The 9,203-nt window shown below is 50.2% G+C and overlaps 1 protein-coding gene across 3 annotated transcripts; it reads right to left on the bottom strand.

The window, feature by feature from the left end:
• Window positions 1-473: 473 nt before the first annotated feature.
• LOC119710697 lies at window positions 474-9,195 on the bottom strand. 3 transcript variants are annotated; one of them, XR_005259611.1, is made up of 10 exons: window positions 9,100-9,195; window positions 8,845-8,926; window positions 7,652-7,805; window positions 6,107-6,252; window positions 4,561-4,737; window positions 3,832-3,945; window positions 2,512-2,598; window positions 1,542-1,689; window positions 988-1,161; window positions 474-896 (listed from the first exon to the last, which is right to left on the bottom strand). XR_005259611.1 is itself a non-coding variant. In XM_038160076.1 (9 exons), exons 1-9 carry the CDS (start codon window positions 9,108-9,110, stop codon window positions 1,130-1,132), a joined length of 951 nt encoding a protein of 316 aa, XP_038016004.1. In that variant the 5' UTR covers window positions 9,111-9,195; the 3' UTR covers window positions 474-1,129. The 3 variants fall into 3 exon arrangements, 2 of the variants coding, with proteins under 2 accessions (XP_038016004.1, XP_038016005.1); XM_038160076.1 differs by having other exon boundaries at window positions 474-1,161; XM_038160077.1 differs by having other exon boundaries at window positions 474-1,161; window positions 3,853-3,945.
• Between the last annotated feature and the right edge of the window lie 8 nt (window positions 9,196-9,203).

Here is a 9,203-nt window from a genome sequence, read left to right as displayed (position 1 = left end):
TTGTTGTGATGTTTGAATGCTGAATTCTTCCAGCAGCAATCCCCGCTGCCACTGGCACTTGTGGGATGAAGTCACAGAGGCAGCTGCTGCTCTGCCAGCCCCTGCACACATGAACCTCTTCGTGCCTCCCTGGGGCTGCAGATGAAGTAGATTTAATTCATGTTTAGGAGATCAAGATGAGAAAAATACGTATTTAATAGAAGTTGTGATGTAGATGGCTAGGATGAGGGGAAAAAATTACAGTAGTTTAGATAGAATCCTTGTAAATGTCCCTAAGAAGCTGTAATAAATTTTTAATTTTAATTGCTTTTTGCAGTGTCCAGCTGCCTGCAAATCAAGCTGTGTCTGAAGTGTAGTGACAATGTCCACAGCACCCATGAATTCCAGTCCCAACCTCTTCCCTGTCCAGTTCTGTAAGGGATTTCCCATTGACCTGGTGCTGTTCCATGTGCAATAATTATCCACCCACAAACTGTGCTTATTAACTTTATTACAAAATAGCCAGTAGTTAAAGGTTCCAGTCAATAAAATACCAAACTTTTAAATTACAATATTAAAGGCTTAATCATAACAGTCCCCCAGTATGAAATGGCACCTTGGTTACACTGAGGGGGGGTTGAGGTTACAGGGAGCTTTCATGTGCAGCTGGGTTAAAAAAGAAATGATTGAAATGTTCTGAAGCCAAAGGAGCCTTAGACAGGGGACACCACTGTCACCAAGCCAGCAGGGCTGGACCTGCTCTGCAGCAGCTCCAAGCTGGGAGATGATGGCAGCACAATCCCCTTCTGGACTCGGGTTTGAGGGTGGGTGTGCGAATTTCCTTCATGATGTTTGTGTCTGTCCAGGCAAAAAGCACTGAAGGAGCAACATTCCCCACTGCCATGCAGCTGTGACCCCTGTGCTTCCAAAGCAGGAAAAGGAGTGAAAGATGCTTGGTCCTGGCAGCAGAACGAGCTGGGAATTTCCCAAACGCGTTTTGTGTCCCACCTGCACTGCTCCGAGAAACGTGTGCCACCATGCTGACCCTCCTCCATCCTGGGAAAGGGGCTCTTTGTGGCCACCCCGAGTGCAGGTCCTTGCTCAGGAGTTCTGGGGTGGCTTCGCTCTGGGGGAGCTGCACAGGGAGGGCTCAGGAGTCGATCCTTCCATAGGAGGAAAACACTGTGGGAAGAGAGGCAGCTCAGTCAGCAGCACTGCAGGGCTCAGAGACCCCCTGGGAACAGAGCTTTGGGTGGTGTCACATCAGTGTCCCTCTGTTGTCTCTCTATTACACGGTGTGACAGAAATATTGACAGATTTGCTCACACAGGTGTAGTTTTTTGGACAGCAGCAGTCCTTGCTCAGGTTGGCATCAGCCTTCTCCAGGGAAAAGCCACATCCGTCCCACCCAGCTTCTGAGCCTTGGCAGCCTGGTAATTCTGAGGCTGCAGAGCTGCTTGGTTGGGGATCTGCCTTTTCCTGCTAAGGATTTTCCTGGCTGCTTCCCTGTGACTGGGACAGGACAGGCTCCACCCTTGCCAGTGAATTTTTGGGGTACTTACTTCTCTCCCTCAGCCCCTGCCCGAAGCTGCGGTAGACGTGAAGCAGAGCCCAGAACAGAACAGATTTTATTGTGACAGAAATGCAGGAGCCGGTGATGAAAGCAGCTTCCAGGGTGTAAGAATTGCCTTTGCCCCACTCCCTGATCACCTGCAGGAAAAGGGAGACACGAAACCATCACCACCCGAAGCCACAGCGTGCAACCAGGCACTGAATTGCTGAGGAGTCACCAGGTAGGAAACGGGGGAAGAGAAAAACCCAACAGGTCGCTTTGAAACCCTCAGTTTTGTGATTTCATGGTGCACAGGCAGCGTGGAGTCCTGCTGTGCTCTGCCAGCTCAAACAGGCCTGCAGTGACGGGGAGCTGCATTTGATAAGGGATCCCTGAGGCTCTGGGGGGGAAGGATGAGAAGCACTGGCCACTCTCAGCATTCCAGCCCTGCCCAGCATGAACAGCCCGGCTTCCCCCTGCCCTCCTCTCTCCTCACCTCCTCTCACACATCTTGTGGGACGTGCCCGTTGATAAAAGGTTTTATCAGTATTACAGAGCCAAAAAAGTGCCCCCAGTTGGAGTTTGTTGGGCTTGCACTGCCTTGTTTTGGCTACAACAGCAACAACAGCTGTGGGTGCTGCCTAAGAAATTCTTTAAAATACAACTGAGCCCTGGTCAAATGCTCTGGCACCACTTGAGGCTCATCGTGAAGGAGGAGAGGCGTTTTTGAGGAGTTGTGTATCTTGAACAAAGTTTTGTTTCATCTTTCCCTCATCATTCTTTGCAGGCACTTCCAGAGCCTCTCCCTCTGATCAGTTCAAGAGCAACTTGACTTTGTCCCTGTCCTGAAAAGTTGATCCTGGACAGGCAGGATGTGCTCTGCTGTCTCTAAACCCAGCAGGAGCTGCAGGGAAGGGTAAAGCAACACCTCTGGGCCCTGAGGAGGATGAGGGTGAGACCCCCAGCCTTGCTCCCCTTACCGTGTAGAGCAGGTAGACGAGATAAACCACCTCAGGCACATTCTGAATCAGGAAAACCCACACCAGAGGTTTCAGCTCTTTTAAAATCTGCAAAATAAGGTGAGATGCAGCTTTTTAAAGGTGCTATATATTCTAAAAAAGCTACACACAGTTGATTTTTCATTGCATTCCAAGTGGTGGCTAAGCTGAGCTCTCAGTTTTAGCTTTGCTCTCCCCTTCTCCAGCTGTTTTTCAGCAGGAAATTCAGGCTCTGGTTTCCCTGAGCTGGGCCAGGAGTGATGATGACCTTTCTCTCTGGGCACACTCAGATTTTCTCTAGCAGCTGAATGTTTCCATAGGTGACAGACTGAAAGCTCCCTGTGGCTTTTTCTCCACCTTTCTTTTTGCCACACACAAGTGCAGTCACTGAGGAGGGAAACGTGGGAGAAGCAAGAGGATTGAAGTGCCAGGAGAATTTAATTTCACAATTCACCCAGGGGCTTGGGAAAGAAGAAAGGGACTGCAGCAGCCCTGGGCTGGGAGGGCAGGTCTGAGCAAAGCAAGGAAAAGCAGCTGGGCCACTGGGGGTGAGAGCAGTGACTGTGCCAGTGTCAGGATTGGATTTGATGCATCTGATCAGCACCAGGTTCCCCTCAAACCCAAAACTGATGTGTTTTAAAAGCATAATTTTAGCAAGAAAGCCATCAAAACACACAGGGAGCTGTATTTCAGCTGTCAGGAATTTGTTTGAGTGACTAAAGCAAACAGCCCAGGAGCCTAAACCAACACCCACCCCCAAAAACCCCTAACTCCTTCCTGGTAATAAAAAACTCACTTATCTGATGTACTTTGGCCCTGATTCTGCAATCATTCTTGGAACAGAGGCTCAGGATTTCAGAGGAGATTCAGTCTGACATGAAAAATGCCATTTCAAGTTCACCACTCTTTAGGTTAACCTGGAAACTGTCCCTGAGCTTTGAAGGAGATGCCCCAACAAAGGACCCCTCATATTTTTGGTGTGCTTTCCTAAGGATTTAAAGCCTGGAGGTGCCAGCCTTGGCAGAGAGCAGGAATACTGAAGACAGTGTGATCCTCCAGATTTCATTAAAGTGGTCAAGGACTGAGACTAAAAGGACGTCCCTCAGAATGGCCCAATGCCAAGGTGGCTTTGCTTCGCTCCGTGTGCTCGGTTCAGACACAGATTTAGACAAAACCTGGCTTCAGCATTGTTGGTGCTCTGCTTTTCTCCACCCTGGCTCCCTTCCCTGAGCCTGCGGGGGGTGAGGATGGGCAGTGCCAGGGGCTGCGTGTCCCTGGCGTGCCCTGCAGCTGCACACTCACTGCAACGATGCCCACGGTGACCTTGAGGCAGCCCCAGACGACGCCCGTGGATGAGATGATGTTGTGCAGCAGGGTGACCTCGTGCAGGCTGATCAGGAGGATGCACAGGCACAGCTGGGGGAGGCAAACACCGCGTTAAACCATTCCCGGAGACCACCAAAATATCTGCCACAAACTCCCTGCAACAGCAGCTTGGGTCTAAAAGCTGAATTATTCCTCAGGCAAGGACAGAGGTAATGCCCTGGGTAACAGCAACCAGGGAGAGCAGGTAGAGTAAAGCAGCAGTAAATAAGGATGAGGGGTGCTTACAGAAGTAACAGGTTTTGGGCTCACTTCCCCCCTCTGTAATTTCATTTTCTGCCTCACTGCCCTGCTGGTCAAGTTCCCCTCTCCCACGCCAGGATCGTTTCCTCAGTGCCGGAGACTGGAGGCTGAGATGGGCAGGAATAACTGCTTATTTCAGGAGGCCATGGCTGGGGTGGAACTCCTGGATGCAATTGTTTTTCTGGATAAACTTCCCAAAAATAAGATTCAGTTCTCCTTTAGTGCAGGACAGCAATGAAACATATTTTGATTCATTTTGATGGGTTTTAGCTAAGCTGTGACAAACACCTGCAGCTACAACCATTATTAAGTTAATATCATCATAAGAGAGAGGGTTGCTCTTGGAAAGGAATAATTCAACTCAGCCAGTCCAAGAGGGAAGAGGGGAAAAGGGAATCTCTGTACCTGTGCCTGCAGATCAAAAGTGAGCATGGAAAAGCAGAGGTTGAGCATGAAGTACTGGGACTGGAGGCTCTCCAGGGCACCCCCCACCCGGAATGCCATCATGGACTGGCTCTGGATCAGGATGAGGGCACAGATGACATCGAAGGAGCCCACCAGCAGGATCAGCACAAAACGGGCCTGAGGGAACAGAACACCACGTGTGGGATTGGGCACAGCAGGGGCTGGCACCAGGCTGGCACCTGGAACCCAGCTGGAAACACACAGGAATAACAAAACCTTCACAGAGACTGGCTCTGGGTTTCCTTTCCCACTGGGACAGCGGGTTATTCTCAATGCTGGACTTGTAAAATTCCAAGAAACACAGGTTTGTGTCTCTTTGTATCCACCCTGCTGGAATTAACACTCAATTTTTCCTGCTTTAAGGATGGCTCAAGTGGCAAAACATCCTTCAGAGTTACTGTTATATTTTCTGGAAAAATCCCTTCTCCCAGGATTTGTCTCCTGGGAAGCAGAGGAGCCTCAGAGAAAAGGAAAACAATAATTATTTCATTTGTTTCTCCCGTGCTGTGCTCATGTGGAATGTGTTTGGGGATTGTTCACCCACAGGCAATTGTTTATTGGGTTCTGCTGGGAGTTGTTTCCACTCTTTGGCCACTTGGGGCCAAGCTGTGTCAGGACTCTGGAAAGAGTCACAAGTTTTTATTATTCTCTTTTTAGCATTCAGTAAGTATCCTTTCTGTATTCTTTAGTATAGTTTAGTGTAGCATTCTTGAATATACTGTAGTATCATAAAATAATAAATTAGCCTTCTGAGAGCATGCAGTCAGATTCATCATTGCTCCCTGCCACGGGGCACCCTGCAAATACAACAGGTTACTTGATATGAAAATATTTATAACTAGAAATTATCCTGGCTCAGGAAGCAGAGTTACAGTAATCCAAGCTACAGTTAGAGTAGTAAAAAAAACCCTAAAATTACTTTTCACGTTTACAGCAGGCTTTACTTTGAAGTTCCTGTTTAATATTTAAACTGATGACTTGGCTGTGCATCTTAAAAGTAACCTGCATTTCTTTGAAGCCTGTTCCTTACTGGCCCTGCCAAGCCAGGCTGCTGCAGGTGAAGTGTCCAACTGAAGGATAAATCAATCCACTTGGCAAAGCTGCTTTGCTCCCTCTCCCTTGCTTGGCTGCCACCTCTCCTGCTCAAGAGTCATTTCTGGATGACTCCACAGCTTTTTGAGAAATATCTGATAAAAAGCAAGCACCTCCTGGAAGCACAGCAAGTGGGAATTTCACTCCAAACCTTGGTGAGGGCTGGAATACAATCCTGTAATGAATTTTACTGCCATGAAAGGCAACCAAGATAACCTGGAGTGGTGTTATTGCATCTATAATTTATTATATATAAAGATAAAAAATATATATAAATATATTAAAAATATATATATATCATCTGTGTCAGCACAGCCGTCCTGCCTCCCCAGTGCTGCATGTGCAAGCCCTTGCAGCGGGAGGAGGCAGAGCTGCCCGAGAGCAGGACACTGACCAGCAGCTGAGCTTTCTGGGCAGCAGGGAGCAGGCTGAAGTTGATGATGGAGCGCAGCATCAGCAGCAGGATGGAGAGCACGAACACCACGAGCTCCTGGCGGTTCTCCTGCAGGATGCCCCTGCTCACGTAGTACACACAGAACACTGCGGAGAGAGGGAGCGCAGGGCCGGCTGCACCCCAACCTCCCGGGCTGCAGCCACGGGGCAGGGGGCAGAGGGGCCCTCAGGCTGCACCCCAACCTCCCGGGCTGCAGCCACGGGGCAGGGGGCAGAGGGGCCCTCAGGCTGCACCCCAACCTCCCGGGCTGCAGCCACGGGGCAGGGGGCAGAGGGGCCCTCAGGCTGCACCCCAACCTCCCGGGCTGCAGCCACGGGGCAGGGGGCAGAGGGGCCCTGAGGCTCCTGGGCCCTGGTTCTTACCCAGCAGCTCGAGTCAGGTAACTACAACACTCCCTGCTGTGTTCAGCACACGAGAAACTAGGTACAATTTAAACTGATTTTTAAATTATTGGTGAAGTACCACTGTGAATATGGCAGTGTATTATCCAAGCTGTCATTATCACTGTAGTAGTAGTAGTAGTAGTAATAATAATAATAATAATAATAATAATAATAATAATAACAAAACAATAATAATAATAAATAATAATAATAATAACACTACTGATGATGATGATGCGATTAAGCAGCAACTCAAGTTTCTTACATCAGAGATCCTGGATGTTCAGCTATTCCACAAAAACCCACCAGTCATTCCACGAACACCACACTGAACATGATGTCCAGTTGTTCATTTGAATTAAATGGAATTCCACGAACACCACACTGAACATGATGTCCAGTTGTTCATTTGAATTAAATGGAATTCCACGAACACCACACTGAACATGATGTCCAGCTGTTCATTTGAATTAAACAGAACAGCACCATTTTTGTTAAAGAACTGAAATCAAACCGTCCTCCCCGAGTAATTCAGGTGACTCAAAGCAGTTTATTGCTCACACAGTGCTGCCTGTGGTCTGGCCACTGCTCAGGGTTTGTGTGTGGACTGGGTGTGGTTGTGATATTTTGTGATAACCCCTTTGCTAGGATTTTCTTCTCCTGAGAAGCTGAAGGGCGTCAGCTTCAAGTGTAAACAATTTGTGATGAGCTCTTTTCTGGTCAATCAAGCTTTTTGCAGAGATGGCACATGCACATGAAACTTCCTGAAATCCTCCAGTTTATTATTTTCATGGTAATTTCTGTTTAATACAAATGGACCCGCAAAGTTTCTGCTGAAGCTTTGATTGGAAAAATATCCCAGGAAGGAAGCTTGGACTGTGGACACCTGAATTGCCAACATATTATAGCTCAGACATGAAAACAGGAGCTGGTTGGTGAGTTTTTCTGGAACAGCTGAACATCCAGTATCTCTTATATAAGAAATTTCAGTTGCTGCTTAATCCCAACATCATTATTATCATCACCATCATCACTATTTTCATTATTTCCTAATTATTATTATTATTTTCATTATTTCCTCCTCCCAAACTGGGTTTCTTACCAACTCCAACCAGCTGAATAAAGGAAATGGTGAAGTCCTCCTCAGTCTGGCTCACCAGTGTCTCGATGGTCAGCCCTATGACACTCAGCAGGGACAAAATAGTGACACAGAAGTAGATCTTCACAGGGAATGAGAGCTCTGAGCATGGCTTTATCTGTGAAGGGAGAAATTTCTTTAACACACCATGCAGAATAAACTCGTTCCTAAAAATCACACTGAGGCTAGTGGGGTAAATGACACAGGGTTTCCTTTGGGAAAATGAAGAGAAACTCCCAAACTGCAGAGGAAGGGAGAAGCGTGACTTTATTTCATAATTAATCTCAGCCTAGATCGTCCTGGTTTATACCCAGAGCCTGCCTTTGTGCCTCACAAGGCCATGGTGTTATAACCCACGGCATGGACACTGCCCACACCCACACCTGCCAGAGCATGCAAAGAACATTTCCCCACACTTTCAGTTTTAGAAAACTGTAAAGACAGGGTCAGCCTTCTCAGGAAAGCAAAGTCCTTCTCTTCTTTTATTAAAATACTTTAGGTGGAGCAACAGCCTGGCAGGAATTGAACACTTGGTTTGTTCAGCTGGAGGAACTGAGGGGGACCCCGGGGGCTGCAGGGACAGCTCTGATCTCTGCTCTGGGACAGGGACACTCCCAGGGAACCCCTGGAGCTGCGCCAGGGGGGTTAGGTTGGATTTGGGGAAAGGTTCATCCCCCAGAGGGTGCTGGGCACTGCCCAGGCTCCCCAGGGATGGGCACCGAGGCTGCCAGAGCTCCAGGAGCTGTCAGGGGTGCCCAGGGTGGGATTTTGGGGTGTCTGTACAGGGCCAGGAGCTGATCAATGATCCTGAGGGTCCCAGGAGCTGAGCAATGATCCTGAGGGTCCCAGGAGCTGAGCAATGATCCTGAGGGTCTCAGGAGCTGAGCAATGATCCTGAGGGTCCCAGGAGCTGTCAGGGATAACCAGGGTGGGATTTTGGGGTGTCTGTGCAGGGCCAGGAGCTGATCAATGATCCTGAGGGTCCCTCCTAGCTCAGGACACTCCCCGGAGCTGCGCCAACCTCGGCGAGCTGTCCTCCCAGCTCCACCCGACTTCTCACGCGGATTTAAGCCATGTTTTTCCACACCCCCTCCCCGGGGGCAGAGAAACGCTGAGGACACGGGGCAAGCCGCCCGCAGCGGCGGAGATGTACTCACGGGGCCGCAGGGCGTGGGGATGAGCTGCCGGTGCCGCGGGGTCAGGTTGGGCACGCTCGGCCCCGCCGCGGCCGCGCCGCCGCTGTGGGAGAGAGAGCGGGGCCGTCAGCGGCCGTACCACCCCCACCGCGGGGGGAACCGCCCGCGACCCCCCATCCCCAGCACGGCCGCCTCCAGGCGAGGAGCGGGGGGAGCGCGGGGTGGCGCCCCCGCGCCGCGTGTGGTGCAGCCCGGCCCGGCCCGGCCCGGCCGTACCTGCCGTCCATGGCGGCGGCCGCGCCTCGCGTCCCGCCCCGGCCGCGGGCCCTACATGGCTGCGGAGGGGTCCCGGCGGCGCTTCCGGGGCCGGGCGGCTCCGC

The sequence above is a fragment of the Motacilla alba genome, chromosome 21 (assembly GCF_015832195.1).
Source record: "Motacilla alba alba isolate MOTALB_02 chromosome 21, Motacilla_alba_V1.0_pri, whole genome shotgun sequence".
Taxonomy (NCBI): Eukaryota; Metazoa; Chordata; class Aves; order Passeriformes; family Motacillidae; genus Motacilla; species Motacilla alba.
Note: the sequence above shows the minus strand (reverse complement) of the source record. Positions and strands in the feature narration are given on the sequence as shown.

Excerpts from the sequence above, each read along its gene's own strand:
- LOC119710697 (XM_038160076.1), bottom strand. Across the intron at positions 4,738-6,106 it reads CCCAGAAAGCTCAGCTGCTG|GCCCGTTTTGTGCTGATCCT; the intron begins GTCAGTGTCCTG and ends CTGTTCCCTCAG. Across the intron at positions 1,690-2,511 it reads TCGTCTACCTGCTCTACACG|GTGATCAGGGAGTGGGGCAA; the intron begins GTAAGGGGAGCA and ends CTTTTCCTGCAG.